Source organism: Protopterus annectens, chromosome 4.part0 (genome assembly GCF_019279795.1).
Source record: "Protopterus annectens isolate FY-2018-M chromosome 4.part0, PAN1.0, whole genome shotgun sequence".
Lineage (NCBI taxonomy): Eukaryota > Metazoa > Chordata > Ceratodontiformes > Protopteridae > Protopterus > Protopterus annectens.
Genome location: NC_056733.1, coordinates 943,595,222 through 943,610,622, shown reverse-complemented (window position 1 = coordinate 943,610,622; position 15,401 = coordinate 943,595,222). Strand labels below are relative to the sequence as shown.

Genomic DNA, 15,401 nt, shown 5'->3' with positions numbered 1-15,401 from the left:
TGGCTACACCCTTGAGTACAAACAGTATGCTTGGTTACACCCTTGGAGTACAAACAGTAAGCCTGGCTACACCCTTGAGTACAATCCGTATGCCTGGCTACACCCTTGGAGTACAAACAGTATGCTTGGTTACACCCTTGGAGTACAAACAGTAAGCCTGGCTACACCCTTGAGTACAAACAGTATGCCTGGCTACACCCTTAGAGTACAAACAGTAAGCCTGGCTACACCCTTGGAGTACAATCAGTATGCCTGGCTACACCCTTGGACTACAATCAGTATTTCTGGCTACACCCTTGGAGTACAAACAGTATGCCTGGCTACACCCTTGGAGTACAAACTGTATGCCTGGCTATACCCTTGAGTACAATCAGTATGCCTGGCTACACCCTTGAGTAAAGCAGTAAGCCTGGCTACACCCTTAGAGTACAATCAGTGTGCCTAGCTACACCCTTGGAGTACAAACAGTATGCCTCGCTGCACCCATAGAGTACAAACAGTATTTATTTATTTATTTCAGTTTGATTACCGGGGAAGTATGCCTGGTTACACCCTTGCTTCCTATCTGAGTTGAACAGTACACAATGTGGATGATTACTATATCAGAGACAGACACTGACATACCATTAGAAAGAGTGCACCACATCTGTGGGAAATGTTTATTGTGTGTACTCTCAAAAATTATATACACAAGAAATATTTTAACTAGGGTTGCCAGCTGTCCGGTTTTTGACCGGACTGTCCAGTTTTCCTACAAATTGTCCGGTTATAAATTTCATTAAAAACCAGACACGTGAAGTCCGGGTTTTGTGTGCCACTGCCAGGGTCTCAGGCGTTTCTCCTGCGCCATCTTTACTGTCTCTCTCCCCTCCTTATTGCCTGTGGTCCCGGTGTGCTTTTTGGCGATATAGGTGAGTCAGGTAGAGCACTAATCTCCCAGTGGCAGATTTAGGCATGGGCGCAGGGGCGCTCGCTAGCCCCTTTTAAAACTTTTTTTTGGAAATAAAAAAAAATAATAATAAATCAGGTGGGTGCATTTTTTCCACACAATCCCATTTATTAGCTGTCTGCGCTGGACTTTGAGATGACTGGAAAACCAAGTAAGTAGTACCACCCTCTAAAACAAGATGTAATGGTTGTTCATCTCCAATTTTTGTAGTCATACTGTGATTAAATTGAGTGAATGAGAGGGTGTCTTTACCCTGAGGTTGGTGGAATTTGCTGTACATTGGTGGATTTCCTTATTGCAGTATGCTCATTGAACTGGGGTCTGTTTTATGTTGTGAAATCGACCAGGGTTTCATCTTAATTGCATGGGTTCCGCTATGCTATGGGACTGTACATTCAACTTATTGTGTTTAAAGATGCGGGGTTTTTAAGTTAATATCCTGCTGATAGTATTCATTGCTGTTTTCTTGCTCTTGAATTTTTTTCTTCACTGGTATTGTAAAGCTATCCATTTATGTGAGCAGTCAGTCGTTTAGGTCCTAGTGCGCTCAGTATTTGGCATACCGGCATGACTATAAATTTGTGTAAATAAGGACAGAAGAAAAACATGTTTAATAACTGACAGCTGTCAAACCTCAGCTTTATGTCAGGTTTGCTGAAGACAGTGTGCACGGGTTTGGCAGCAGAAGTACACAATACACCAAAATATTATTGGAAACCTTGTTCGTGTTAAAAGTAAAGCTGTCAAAGAAATCGATATATTCTTGGTAATTCCTGTAACATCTGCTAGTACCTCCCTCAAAACTGAATGCACAGTACATTACTGGGGAAATAAAAACAGTCCTAAGGCATAGATGTTGTTCAGGCGCAGTGTATATACACTTCTTTTTTTTTTTTTCAAATTAATTTTAACGGGCAACATTTTATCCATCAGAAGGCCCGAAAGTACCAGCTTCAAATATATAAATATTGAAGAGATACAGATGAACCAACAAAGAAGATAACTGTTTACAGACCAGTGCATGCTTGCTATATTACTACATCTCCAGTTAAGGGTTTTTAATGTATATGCTGCTGTGTTTGGGGGTACAGAAGGCTGCATATTTGTATTTTAAGGGGTTGTGGTGCTGCAGTCCTGAGGATGTCCTCCTTTGGATGAGTTGCCTAGTAACTATGAACCTGTTTTTCAGTTTGCCACACATTCCCTATTGCAATATACCAGCTTATCGTTTTTTTTTATGTAACATAGGCAGTTTATTCTTTGAGGGCAGCAGGCACTGAATTTGTAGATGAAACACTGAAATGCACAGTTGTTTTCTAACAACAACCTCTTCATTAGTTTCAGATATCTTTAATGTGGAGTTTTTCAGATGACTTGTACTTCTGCAGAGATTGTGTATATTGACTGATATTGGTGGATTGTAATGACAGAAGTTTGAGTAGCCTTTTATGGTTGAAGTGTTCTGAATTGGGCAGTTTGTCATTATTGGTTTGTATGTTTTGTTTCAGTGCTTACTGGAAAAATGTTCAAAACTATAAATTTAAAATGCACTTTAACAAGAGTGCTGTATTATTCAAGATATATAATTCAATTACATATTATAATTAATAAAATCAGGAAGGTGAATTACAAAACTTTTGCATGGCCCTAAAAATGTGTGCAAGGGGCCTATGGTTTGAAAACAGCCCAAAGGTAAACTTAACATGCCACTGTACAGATGCATTTTCTTTGTGGATTTCAATGCTTTTTCAGTGAATTCTGTTTCAAAGGTACAGAATCTTTAATGCTAAGTCTGTTTTCATTGTAAGACTATTGTTCTGTTTAGCAAATGTCTATCAGTGTTTGTGCTATAAAATTTGAAATAAAAGTTGTAAACTAAATCCAAATATCCGTAGTCATTGTAGAAGTAAAACATAAAACAGTATGCACACTGAGACTGTTGAACAGTGTTTATGGCAACTGTGGAGAAATAGCCAAGTAATGGCACACTGGAAAGGCTGTGTGTGTGTGGGGGGGGGCTGCATGGGGAGGGCTCTAGGTTTGCACCCCCTGCAAAAAATCCTGCGGGCTCCCCTGTCTGTTATATGCCTTGGACGTAAAGTAATTCTGCTTGTCATCATTTTTCTGGTACCTCTTTTGAAAAAAAAAGCATTGTTTTTATTTCTAAACTGTCAGTTTTCTACTAAGCCTTACCATTTGCTTTGAATAACTGACCTAGTTGGGAATACAGTAAGTATGCTGCATGTGGGGTTACCATGGTTAGAATAGGAGAAAATACACTTTACAAAACTATTTTGTGTTGAGTTTATAAAGGGAATTCTTTTGAATGAGTGTGTATACTATTTTTCCCAATGTTGAATTTTTTCTGCAAGATAATGTTTTGTCTATTTGAAGAATCGCTGCCTCTTACATTGATGTCTTTCCACACGTGATGTCAGAGCTTCTTAAGGTAATCTTTTCACAACCACCAAACCTATTTCACCCAGTAGTCAACTAACCTGACTGCGTTCCTCCCCTCCCCCCTTTGCCACCTATCCGTTTTTTTTTCTGGATTATCCACAAATCAAATCAATTCTCTGGTAGTCAGGAAAACACTGTACAAACTCCAGTACTCCAGTATTCTGTTTCACAAAAGGAAACAGACGGTCAGTGTTTGTTAAATTGGCTGATTTACTATGCTTTTTTACAGAAAAGCATAGTAAATCGTCTGAAAGCAGACATCCGGAACAGAAAAAAGAGGGCGTTCCCATCAGCTGATGTCACAATGATGTCATGAATTGGGCGGAGCATGGATGGGAGAGGGGGTGGGAATGGGTGGAGTTATGGGTGATACGAGGGGCGTGACCTTAGTCCGGTTATAACCACAAAGAAAGCTGGCAAACCTAATTTTAACATATGTTTGTATATTCTGCTGCAAATTGTGCTAAATGTGATCCTGATGCATTATTTCCCTGTCACATTACAGAAACATAGTGACAAATGATATTTTCAGACCATCTGTAGGAATCCTAGCCCTTCACTCTAGACACACATAAAAATCAGGCTGCATGTGAATGTCACTCTTACCCCATAGTTGTTCATAGTGTTGGGCCTGCCTTTTGGCATCTCAGATTGCTCAAAGTTCTCCAGCTCTTCAACTAAATCTTCACAGAAGCTTGTCGTGAATACAGGAATGCGATATAATCGTGGGCCTTAAAAAAAATGAAACCAATTTAAGAGGTGAAAGCAAGTCTTGTATTAAGTGTACTGCTCCTCCCATTTCCTGCTCAAACCCAGTGCATTGTAATGGGAGGGAGGTTGGCATAATGGTTAAGGTATTTACCTTTCAGACACAAGGTACAGGGTTTGATTCTCACAAGGATTAATTGGCTAGGCTTAAAATGGCCCACAGGTGCAGTTGGCCTAGTACTAATCTATGAACCTATGTAGGAGGCACTATTCATTGTATCCATCATGATCTTTAGTTATGTCTATTCAAAGGAGCAGTATTTATAAATAACACTTTAAACTTTTTCTAATGTAAATAATGTAAAATCAGAACATGAACATTTCACATTCAAGTCCAGAAAATCATTTGTGTGCTGTAAACAATTCTTCTTGTTATTTTAAATCAGGCATATCTGTCTTTCTTCAAGCTCCAGTGCCTTACAGATTCTGTGGTCCTTATTGTCTGACATGATTCTCCCAACCCTCCATCTTGACCAATACTGTAATGTCAGTAGATACAATGACACCACAGGGATGGATGGTAAGCATTTTTAACCAAGGCAAGATTAAACGCTTCGTGAAAGATAATCGAGAGCACTGCAATGATAATCAAATGTCTGCTTTGTTAAAAAGAATCCTGTGCTGTAATCAGGTCTATATTGCTAAATGATGAAGCCCTGATCACAACCCAGATGACCAGGGTCCAAGTAATATCCCAAGCACAGGAGAAGCTGGCCACAGAATATTGAGAATAAGGGACCAATATCAGCTTGTCAGTCCTAAAGGAATACAGAAAAGAGAACAGATCAAAGGTCTTAGAATATGCATATATATATATATATATATATATATATATATATATATATATATATATATACATACATATATATATATATACATATATATATATATATATATATATATATAAAGGTACATAGCTTCATAGGTGTATACTAGGCTAATGGCCCTGGAGCCTTTACAAGCCTGCCCATAGGATTACCCTGGCATTGTGCCACCCGACCTTAGCTCCCAGTGCCTCTGTCGAGTAGAGCCACTGGAGTGATCCCCGGGGTGAATTTTCTATTTCCATTCACTCATCAAGATTTCTTTTGAAGAGGGCCAGTGATTGCTAAAAGCAGCACACTGTATCAAAACAGACTAGGATTTATCATACAATACTTCCAACAGTAAAATAACAGCACAAGCAGAAAAAAGTCAGACAGCTTGTTAATAAATATAAAGGAAAACTAGAAAGTAAGTAATTTGTTAATGGCCCAAAAAAGGTTTTATACAGAACTCGGAAACAGACAAAATCCACAGCAATACCACAAAAAAATAACAGGTACATTTTGGAGAAGTATTTATGTAGACCCAGTCGAACATAAATGAAAACTCTACCTTAGAACTAAAGAAATCTATTTGCTCACTCTAGCTCTGTTTTCTGAGTTATTTTAACCTTTCAAAAATCATTCTAGCTTCTTAAAGAATTTGAATATGTTTTCTGTAAAATGGCTATCAATGCGGCTTGACATATCAATGTTGTTTTATTTTTCTTCAAGCCTTTCTCTTTCCCACAATTCATTTCAAGTCTGCTTTATATGAGCTGTGCTAGATGTAAGCAAGTAGTGGCGTATTCCCATGCCATTGACATATAATGGAATTAGTGTCTGTCACTGTCATCTTGTATACTTTCTGTAACATGACTGCTTCTTTTATTTCTTGAATGGCCCTCATTTGTTTGTGTCTCAGGGCTTGTTTTATAGTATACTAAGGAATTATACAGCTGCAACCAACACAGTTGCTAAATTGCAGGCCTTTGTTAAAAGTATCCTTTTATAGTCCAAGATGAATTGACAGCCCCTCCCCCTACACTTTGTTAAATGTGCTGATACAAGAATTCCAAGAACAACATTTCTGACTTTTCTCTAAATGTCGCAAACATCTTTGATATTACATTAAAATCAAATTCAAATGTCAACTAGTATAAATAAAAATTTAAAGTTTAAAGCTTAGCATTTCAGTACTGTGATGCTGCTTATGTAAATTTGCCAAAAAAGGTGACAACTGCCCTTGAACCATTGCCTGATCTAATTGCTCTAGTTTGCTATGACAAGGCATGGCTACAGTGGAAGCAATTGTGAATCAGTGTAAGTTCTCTTCCTCTCTGCAATAAACACAATGGAAACAGTTTCACACCTCTCTGTCTTGTTTACTGCAGCCTGAGCACCTGACTACACATTTTTCTGACTGTGGTATGTCATGCACGTGTAGACAAACTCCTCTGCAACTCAAGTGAGAATTTAAGCTTACAAAAATGGGTGGTCTTTCCCTTCCTTTGATACCAAAATGAGGAAATGAAAAGTTTTATAAAGTACAAGCAGGTTTCAGGTACATATACAGTACTGGAATCATAATGTAGGGAGAAAAGCAATCTAATACTTGAGTTAAACTGCAGGAGAAGGTGGAGTTTTCCTTTAACAAAGATGTGGACAGAAGAATTAAAAGAAAGAGTAGTAAGCTCTAATACAGAGATTATGAAATGGGGTAACATAACAGCCAGAGAAATTAAGACAATATTTAGAAAAAAGTTTCTTAATGGAGAACCCCAGGTCTAGATGCAGTACCTAAGTTCTGGCTAAAGGTATGCATATCTTTACACAAAGATTATCTTTACACAAAGATTTAGCCCACAGTAAAATTATTTATATCTACATCCTGACAGACACTAACCTGGTCAACAGGAAAAAAAAACAAAAAAAAATATCTTTTTTAAGAGTGAACTTGCAAGTCACTCTTAAGAACTACTGACCAACAACTTGTCTTCTGAAAATATATTGATGCAGGCAGAGTTTACAGTCGTCTAGAAAAATAATCAGTCATGGCACTGGAACAAAAAGGCGACAAGAAAATTGTGCAGCAAAGGATCATCTGTTGTTAAAGCGGTAACAGTGCAATTCTTCCCCTTTTTACAGACAAGTATGGCATGGAGAGATTACAAAAAAGCATTTAACAGTACCCATATTCAGATATAATGACCTGCTTACAAATGCACAAGACACACATCTTACGTTTATCAATTACATTGCAGTGAGTATGAAACAGTAGCAAACCACTTTACAACTGAGCTATGACAAAAGGTATATTATCTCAGGGATAAAACGTCAAAAGGGGATATTCAAGAGTGATTACTTGTCAGCACTGTTGTTTTGTCTTGCCCTTAACACATTATTCTGTTTACTTAATGGACCAGGCTATGGTTACAGCTTAACTTCCAGAAATCAACCTTGTTCACTGACATTCACAAATTGTGAATGATTTAAAACTGTACAACTTATCAACTGATGATCTGAAAGCACAGCTTCAATGGTCAAAACTTTCTCAGATGATATAGGAATGTTATTTAGTCTTGATAATTGTGCAAAAGTGACATCTATAACAGGAAAGCTGCAGCAATAAGAAAGTGTCAACCTGGGACAGGAATGTGATAAAAAGAACCTGAACAAAAAGTCAATAAATATTTGGGAATTTGGGAGGGGTCAACAATAAAACATGAACAAATGAGAACAAAACTTAGCACAGAAAATTTCAAAAGATTAAAGCTAATATTGAAAGCTGTCCTGACATTTAGGAATAAAGTCCATCCTATAAATCAATTTGTTTTTTTTTTTCCTGTTCTAATTTACAGCTTTTGTGTGAATGACTGAACTCAAACAGTAATGAATCAACTGGACAAGAAAGCAAGAAAAATGTTTCCTGTTTATCAAATAACACATAAAAGCAGTAAATACCAAGACTGTACTTCCCCTTATCTGAGGGAGCTATGCTCCTCCACAAAAAACACTACATGTAGAGTCTGCAATCATGGGACTGTAAACAGAGCTGCTGACCTCATTAGATGCAAATAAAATGATAAAGGAAAAAGATGTAATCTAAAATGACATCTTTGCTTAATTTAACAAAAGCATTTCATAAAGGAGTGGGTAATGCAAATGGAAAATCAAACCAAGTAATAGTGAATCAGGCAGCAACTGAAAGTGCCAAAAATCAAAAGAAAGAATATGAAGAAAAGGACCGAAAGAAAAACATGGAAAGTCTACACCACAGATATAGTGGTAATAACAGAAAACTTCTAAACCAGCTCTATGTTGACACAAGATCTGACAAAACTGGAAAGTCTACACCACAGATATAGTGGTAATAACAGAAAACTTCTAACACAGCTCTATGCTGACACAAGATCTGCCAAAACTGGAAAGTCTGCACCACAGATATAGTGGTAATAACAGAAAACTTCTAACACAGCTCTATGTTGACACAAGATCTGACAAAACTGGAAAGTCTGCACCACAGATATAGTGGTAATAACAGAAAACTTCTAACACAGCTCTATGTTGACACAAGATCTGACAATACTGGAAAGTCTGCACCACAGATATAGTGGTAATAACAGAAAAGTTCTAACACAGCTCTATGTTGACACAAGATCTGAAAAAACTGGAAAGTCTACACCACAGATATAGTGGTAATAACAGAAAACTTCTAACACAGCTCTATGTTGACACAAGATCTGACAAAACTGGAAAGTCTACACCACAGATATAGTGGTAATAACAGAAAACTTCTAACACAGCTCTATGTTGACACAAGATCTGCCAATACTGGAAAGTCTACACCACAGATATAGTGGTAATAACAGAAAACTTCTAACACAGCTCTATGTTGACACAAGATCTGACAAAACTGGAAAGTCTGCACCACAGATATAGTGGTAATAACAGAAAACTTCTAACACAGCTCTATGTTGACACAAGATCTGACAAAACTGGAAAGTCTGCACCACAGATATAGTGGTAATAACAGAAAACTTCTAACACAGCTCTATGCTGACACAAGATCTGACAATACTGGAAAGTCTGCACCACAGATATAGTGGTAATAACAGAAAACTTCTACCGCAGCTCTATGTTGACACAAGATCTGACAAAACTGGAAAGTCTGCACCACAGATATAGTGGTAATAATAGAAAACTTCTACCGCAGCTCTATGTTGACACAAGATCTGACAAAACTGGAAAGTCTACACCACAGACATAGTGGTAATAACAGAACACTTCTAACGCAGCTCTATGTTGACACAAGATCTGACAAAACTGGAAAGTCTGCACCACAGATATAGTGGTAATAACAGAAAACTTCTAACACAGCTCTATGTTGACACAAGATCTGACAAAACTGGAAAGTCTACACCACGGATATAGTGGTAATAACAGAAAACGTCTAACACAGCTCTATGTTGACACAAGATCTGACAAAACTGGAAAGTCTACACCACAGATATAGTGGTAATAACAGAAAACTTCTAACACAGCTCTATGTTGACACAAGATCTGACAAAACTGGAAAGTCTACACCACAGATATAGTGGTAATAACAGAAAACTTCTAACACAGCTCTATGTTGACACAAGATCTGACAAAACTGGAAAGTCTGCACCACAGATATAGTGGTAATAATAGAAAACTTCTAACACAGCTCTATGTTGACACAAGATCTGACAATACTGGAAAGTCTATACCACAGATATAGTGGTAATAACAGAAAACTTCTAACACAGCTCTATGTTGACACAAGATCTGACAAAACTGGAAAGTCTGCACCACAAATATAGTGGTAATAACAGAAACCTTCTAACACAGCTCTATGTTGACACAAGATCTGACAAAACTGGAAAGTCTACACCACAGATATAGTGGTAATAACAGAAAACTTCTAACACAGCTCTATGTTGACACAAGATCTGACAAAACTGGAAAGTCTGCACCACAGATATAGTGGTAATAACAGAAAACTTCTAACACAGCTCTATGTTGACCAAAGATCTGACAAAACTGGAAAGTCTACACCACAGATATAGTGGTAATAACAGAACACTTCTAACACAGCTCTATGTTGACACAAGATCTGACAAAACTGGAAAGTCTGCACCACAGATATAGTGGTAATAACAGAAAACTTCTAACACAGCTCTATGTTGACACAAGATCTGACAATACTGGAAAGTCTACACCACAGATATAGTGGTAATAACAGAAAACTTCTAACACAGCTCTATGTTGGCACAAGATCTGACAAAACTGGAAAGTCTGCACCACAGATATAGTGGTAATAACAGAAAACTTCTAACACAGCTCTATGTTGACACAAGATCTGACAAAACTGGAAAGTCTACACCACAGATATAGTGGTAATAACAGAAAACTTCTAACACAGCTCTATGTTGACACAAGATCTGACAAAACTGGAAAGTCTACACCACAGATATAGTGGTAATAACAGAACACTTCTAACACAGTTGACACAAGATCTGACAAAACTGGAAAGTCTATACCACAGATATAGTGGTAATAACAGAAAACTTCTAACACAGCTCTATGTTGGCGCAAGATCTGACAAAACTGGAAAGTCTACACCACAGATATAGTGGTAATAACAGAAAACGTCTAACACAGCTCTATGTTGGCACAAGATCTGACAAAACTGGAAAGTCTGCACCACAGATATAGTGGTAATAACAGAAAACTTCTAACACAGCTCTATGTTGACACAAGATCTGACAAAACTGGAAAGTCTGCACCACAGATATAGTGGTAATAACAGAACACTTCTAACACAGCTCTATGTTGACACAAGATCTGACAAAACTGGAAAGTCTGCACCACAGATATAGTGGTAATAACAGAAAACTTCTAACACAGCTCTATGTTGACACAAGATCTGACAAAACTGGAAAGTCTGCACCACAGATATAGTGGTAATAACAGAAAACTTCTAACGCAGCTCTATGTTGACACAAGATCTGACAAAACTGGAAAGTCTACACCACAGATATAGTGGTAATAACAGAAAACTTCTAACGCAGCTCTATGTTGACACAAGATCTGACAATACTGGAAAGTCTGCACCACAGATATAGTGGTAATAACAGAAAACTTCTAACGCAGCTCTATGTTGACACAAGATCTGACAAAACTGGAAAGTCTATACCACAGATATAGTGGTAATAACAGAAAACTTCTAACGCAGCTCTATGTTGACACAAGATCTGACAAAACTGGAAAGTCTATACCACAGATATAGTGGTAATAACAGAAAACTTCTAACGCAGCTCTATGTTGACACAAGATCTGACAAAACTGGAACGTTTACACCACAGATATAGTGGTAATAACAGAAAACTTCTAACACAGCTCTATGTTGACACAAGATCTGACAAAACTGGAAAGTCTGCACCACAGATATAGTGGTAATAACAGAAAACTTCTAACACAGCTCTATGTTGACACAAGATCTGACAATACTGGAAAGTCTGCACCACAGATATAGTGGTAATAACAGAAAACTTCTAACACAGCTCTATGTCAACACAAGATCTGACAAAACTGGAAAGTCTGCACCACAGATATAGTGGTAATAACAGAAAACTTCTAACGCAGCTCTATGATGACACAAGATCTGACAAAACTGGAAAGTCTACACCACAGGTATAGTGGTAATAATAGAAAACTTCTAACACAGCTCTATGTTGACACAAGATCTGACAAAACTGGAAAGTCTGCACCACAGATATAGTGGTAATAACAGAAAACTTCTAACACAGCTCTATGTTGACACAAGATCTGACAAAACTGGAAAGTCTACACCACAGATATAGTGGTAATAACAGAAAACTTCTAACACAGCTCTATGTTGACACAAGATCTGACAATACTGGAAAGTCTGCACCACAGATATAGTGGTAATAACAGAAAATTTCTAACACAGCTCTATGTTGACACAATATCTGACAATACTGGAAAGTCTACACCACAGATATAGTGGTAATAACAGAAAACTTCTAACGCAGCTCTATGTTGACACAAGTTCTGACAAAACTGGAAAGTCTACACCACAGATATAGTGGTAATAACAGAAAACTTCTAACACAGCTCTATGTTGACACAAGATCTGACAATACTGGAAAGTCTGCACCACAGATATAGTGGTAATAACAGAAAACTTCTAACACAGCTCTATGTTGACACAAGATCTGACAATACTGGAAAGTCTGCACCACAGATATAGTGGTAATAACAGAAAACTTCTAAACCAGCTCTATGTTGACACAAGATCTGACAAAACTGGAAAGTCTACACCAGAGATATAGTGGTAATAACAGAAAACTTCTAACGCAGCTCTATGTTGACACAAGATCTGACAAAACTGGAACGTCTACACCACAGATATAGTGGTAATAACAGAAAACTTCTAACGCAGCTCTATGTCGACACAAGATCTGACAAAACTGGAAAGTCTGCACCACAGATATAGTGGTAATAACAGAACACTTCTACCGCAGCTCTATGTTGACACAAGATCTGACAAAACTGGAAAGTCTACACCACAGGTATAGTGGTAATAACAGAAAACTTCTAACACAGCTCTATGTTGACACAAGATCTGACAAAACTGGAAAGTCTACACCACAGGTATAGTGGTAATAACAGAAAACTTCTAACACAGCTCTATGTTGACACAAGATCTGACAAAACTGGAAAGTCTATACCACAGATATAGTGGTAATAACAGAAAACTTCTAACACAGCTCTATGTTGACACAAGATCTGACAAAACTGGAAAGTCTATACCACAGATATAGTGGTAATAACAGAAAACTTCTAACACAGCTCTATGTTGGCACAAGATCTGACAAAACTGGAAAGTCTGCACCACAGATATAGTGGTAATAATAGAAAACTTCTAATGCAGCTCTATGTTGACACAAGATCTGACAAAACTGGAAAGTCTACACCACAGATATAGTGGTAATAACAGAACACTTCTAAACCAGCTCTATGTTGACAGAAGATCTGACAAAACTGGAAAGTCTGCACCACAGATATAGTGGTAATAACAGAACACTTCTAACGCAGCTCTATGTTGGTGCAAGATCTGACACAGGAATTTTTAGAGAGAGGTGTATTTAAACCAAACAACAAAAGGCTAATAACGGTAACCCGATATGTGTACTTTGGTTTACAAAGTCCAGAGATAAAGCAGGAGAAACAAGCAGATGCTAGTTCTATAAAACAGAGGGGGAAAGGTGCACACCTTTGTGGCTGAGGACTGTATACTGAAAGACACAGTAATGTGGCATAACTGTTGCACTGTGGATTGTGCAAACACTGCAATGCAGAAACAGCTGAGAAGTATTGGAAACACTGTTGACAGCAATGAAGTTCGGATCACAAGGGAACATCTAGTAATAGCAGCTGAGAAAATAGATGCAAGAAAACCAGACATAGTAGTTCAAGAACAAAAGACAGAAATGGTATTAATTACTGAAATAGCTACCTAAACCCAATGATTACAGGGTCTTACATACTGAAAGGGACAAAGTCATAAAATACCAGGATTTGCAAGCCAAAATAAGAGCAAAGTGGAAAAGAGATACTTCCAAAAGAAATAGGAGGAACTGGAAAAAAATTACAATTGTACTTAAAATTTTCTACCAATATATGCAATCCTGTATTTATTTATTTACTGACATTTGATTACTGGGAAAGTCCGACTTGGTAGGAACCCATTTTTCAGCAGAGGCCCAGGGAGAAAAGCTCCAAAGTATAAGAAGAAGTTATGTACTCACCATAACGTTCGATGTATGTAGTCCATCTCACCTCACATTTTTACCCGTGGGTTCGGAGCCGACTCGGTCAAACTTTTCTAGCTCGAAGTCTTCTATTGGCTGGGCTAAGCAGGTATCCCATGCTGCACTGCTCCATATCCCCAGATCTAGTTTGCTGCGAACAGTCATTCATACCCCATGCATACATAACATCCAGGTAAAAAAGAATAAGCTAAAAGTGAAGAGAACTCTGTAAATAGAAAAACCTAACCTCCAGATCCTCCAGGAAGGGGGAAGATGGGAGGGTAAGTAAGAATGTGAGGCGAGATGGACTACATACATCGAACGTTATGGTGAGTACATAACTTCTTGATGTTATGTAGTCCAATCTCGCCTACATTCTTACCCGTGGGACAGCGTCCCTAGCGCCTACATCCTGGGTGGCTCATAGGAAAATACTCCTGAGTACTGTGGAACCATAGGACGATCTGCCTCTAGATACCACGTCCAATTTGTAATGAGTAACAAATGTGTGAGGAGAAGCCAAAGTAGCTGCAGCACATATATCATCCATCGACAATCTGGCTTGATAGGCTGTAGATGTAGAAACAGCCTGAGTAGAGTGAGCCTTGACCGGAAATGGCAGGTCTTTTCCTCCTGCGGAGTAGGCAAAAGAGATGCAACTGGACATCCATCTGGATAGGGTGATTTTGGAGACAGGGAACCCAATTTTGTTTTCCGAAAAGGAGACAAATAGTTGATCAGACTTTCGGATATCTTTTGCTAGGTGCAGATAGAAACGTAACTGTCTGTGTACATCCAATTGATGAAATTTAAATTCTGCCTTGCTTGAAAAATGAGGAAAGAATACAGGCAACTCAATAGATTGATTAATATTATACACAGAAGCCACTTTAGGAAGAAAGGAAGGGTTTGGTCTAAAAGAAACCCTGTCCTTAAGGAAGATCAAGTATGGAGGTTTGACAGAAAGGGCTTGAATTTCTGAAACTCGCCTGGCCGAAGTGATTGCTATTAAAAAGGCTGTTTTCCAGTTCAATAATTTCAAATCACAGGTAGCTGCAGGCTCAAAAGGTGGCGAAGTAAGGGCTTGTAGAACAAAATTCAGATCCCAGGGCATGATAGGTTCGGAGACCGGATGGCAGAGTAATAGAGTACCCTTAAGGAAAGCCTTACAAAGTCTGTGAGCCATCAGACTAGGCTCATTAGCAACATGAAAATTAGAAATCGCTGCCAATTGAACTTTTATGGTAGCTGACGCGGAACCTTGATGGAAAAGCATAGACAAAAACTCCAAGACTGAAGCAATCGGGGCTGTATAAGGATCAATTCTTTGGGTATGCGCCCAAATAGAAAACCTCTTCCATTTGCTAAAACAGATCTTCCTAGTAGAGGGCTTATGAGAGGAAGATAAAATGTGAACTACCTTCGGTGAAAAGTGATGAAGCCTAACTAACGATGGAAGTGGAGTAGCCAGGCTGTCAACCGGAGGGTCATCAGAGAGGGGTGGAACTGTCCCGACATATGTGTCAGCAAATCTGGTTGTGGGTCCAGAATCCAAGGAGT

At 38.3% G+C, this 15,401-nt stretch overlaps 1 protein-coding gene across 3 annotated transcripts in view; it reads right to left on the bottom strand.

The window, feature by feature from the left end:
• OGFOD2 (2-oxoglutarate and iron dependent oxygenase domain containing 2) overlaps positions 1-15,401 on the bottom strand; it is a 355,549-nt gene that overhangs the window by 47,109 nt on the left and 293,039 nt on the right. For all 3 annotated transcript variants that reach the window (XM_044068919.1, XM_044068920.1, XM_044068921.1), the window contains exon 6: positions 4,016-4,140. In XM_044068919.1, coding sequence (XP_043924854.1) covers positions 4,016-4,140 — 125 coding nt within the window. The remainder of the gene's footprint in view (positions 1-4,015; positions 4,141-15,401) is intronic.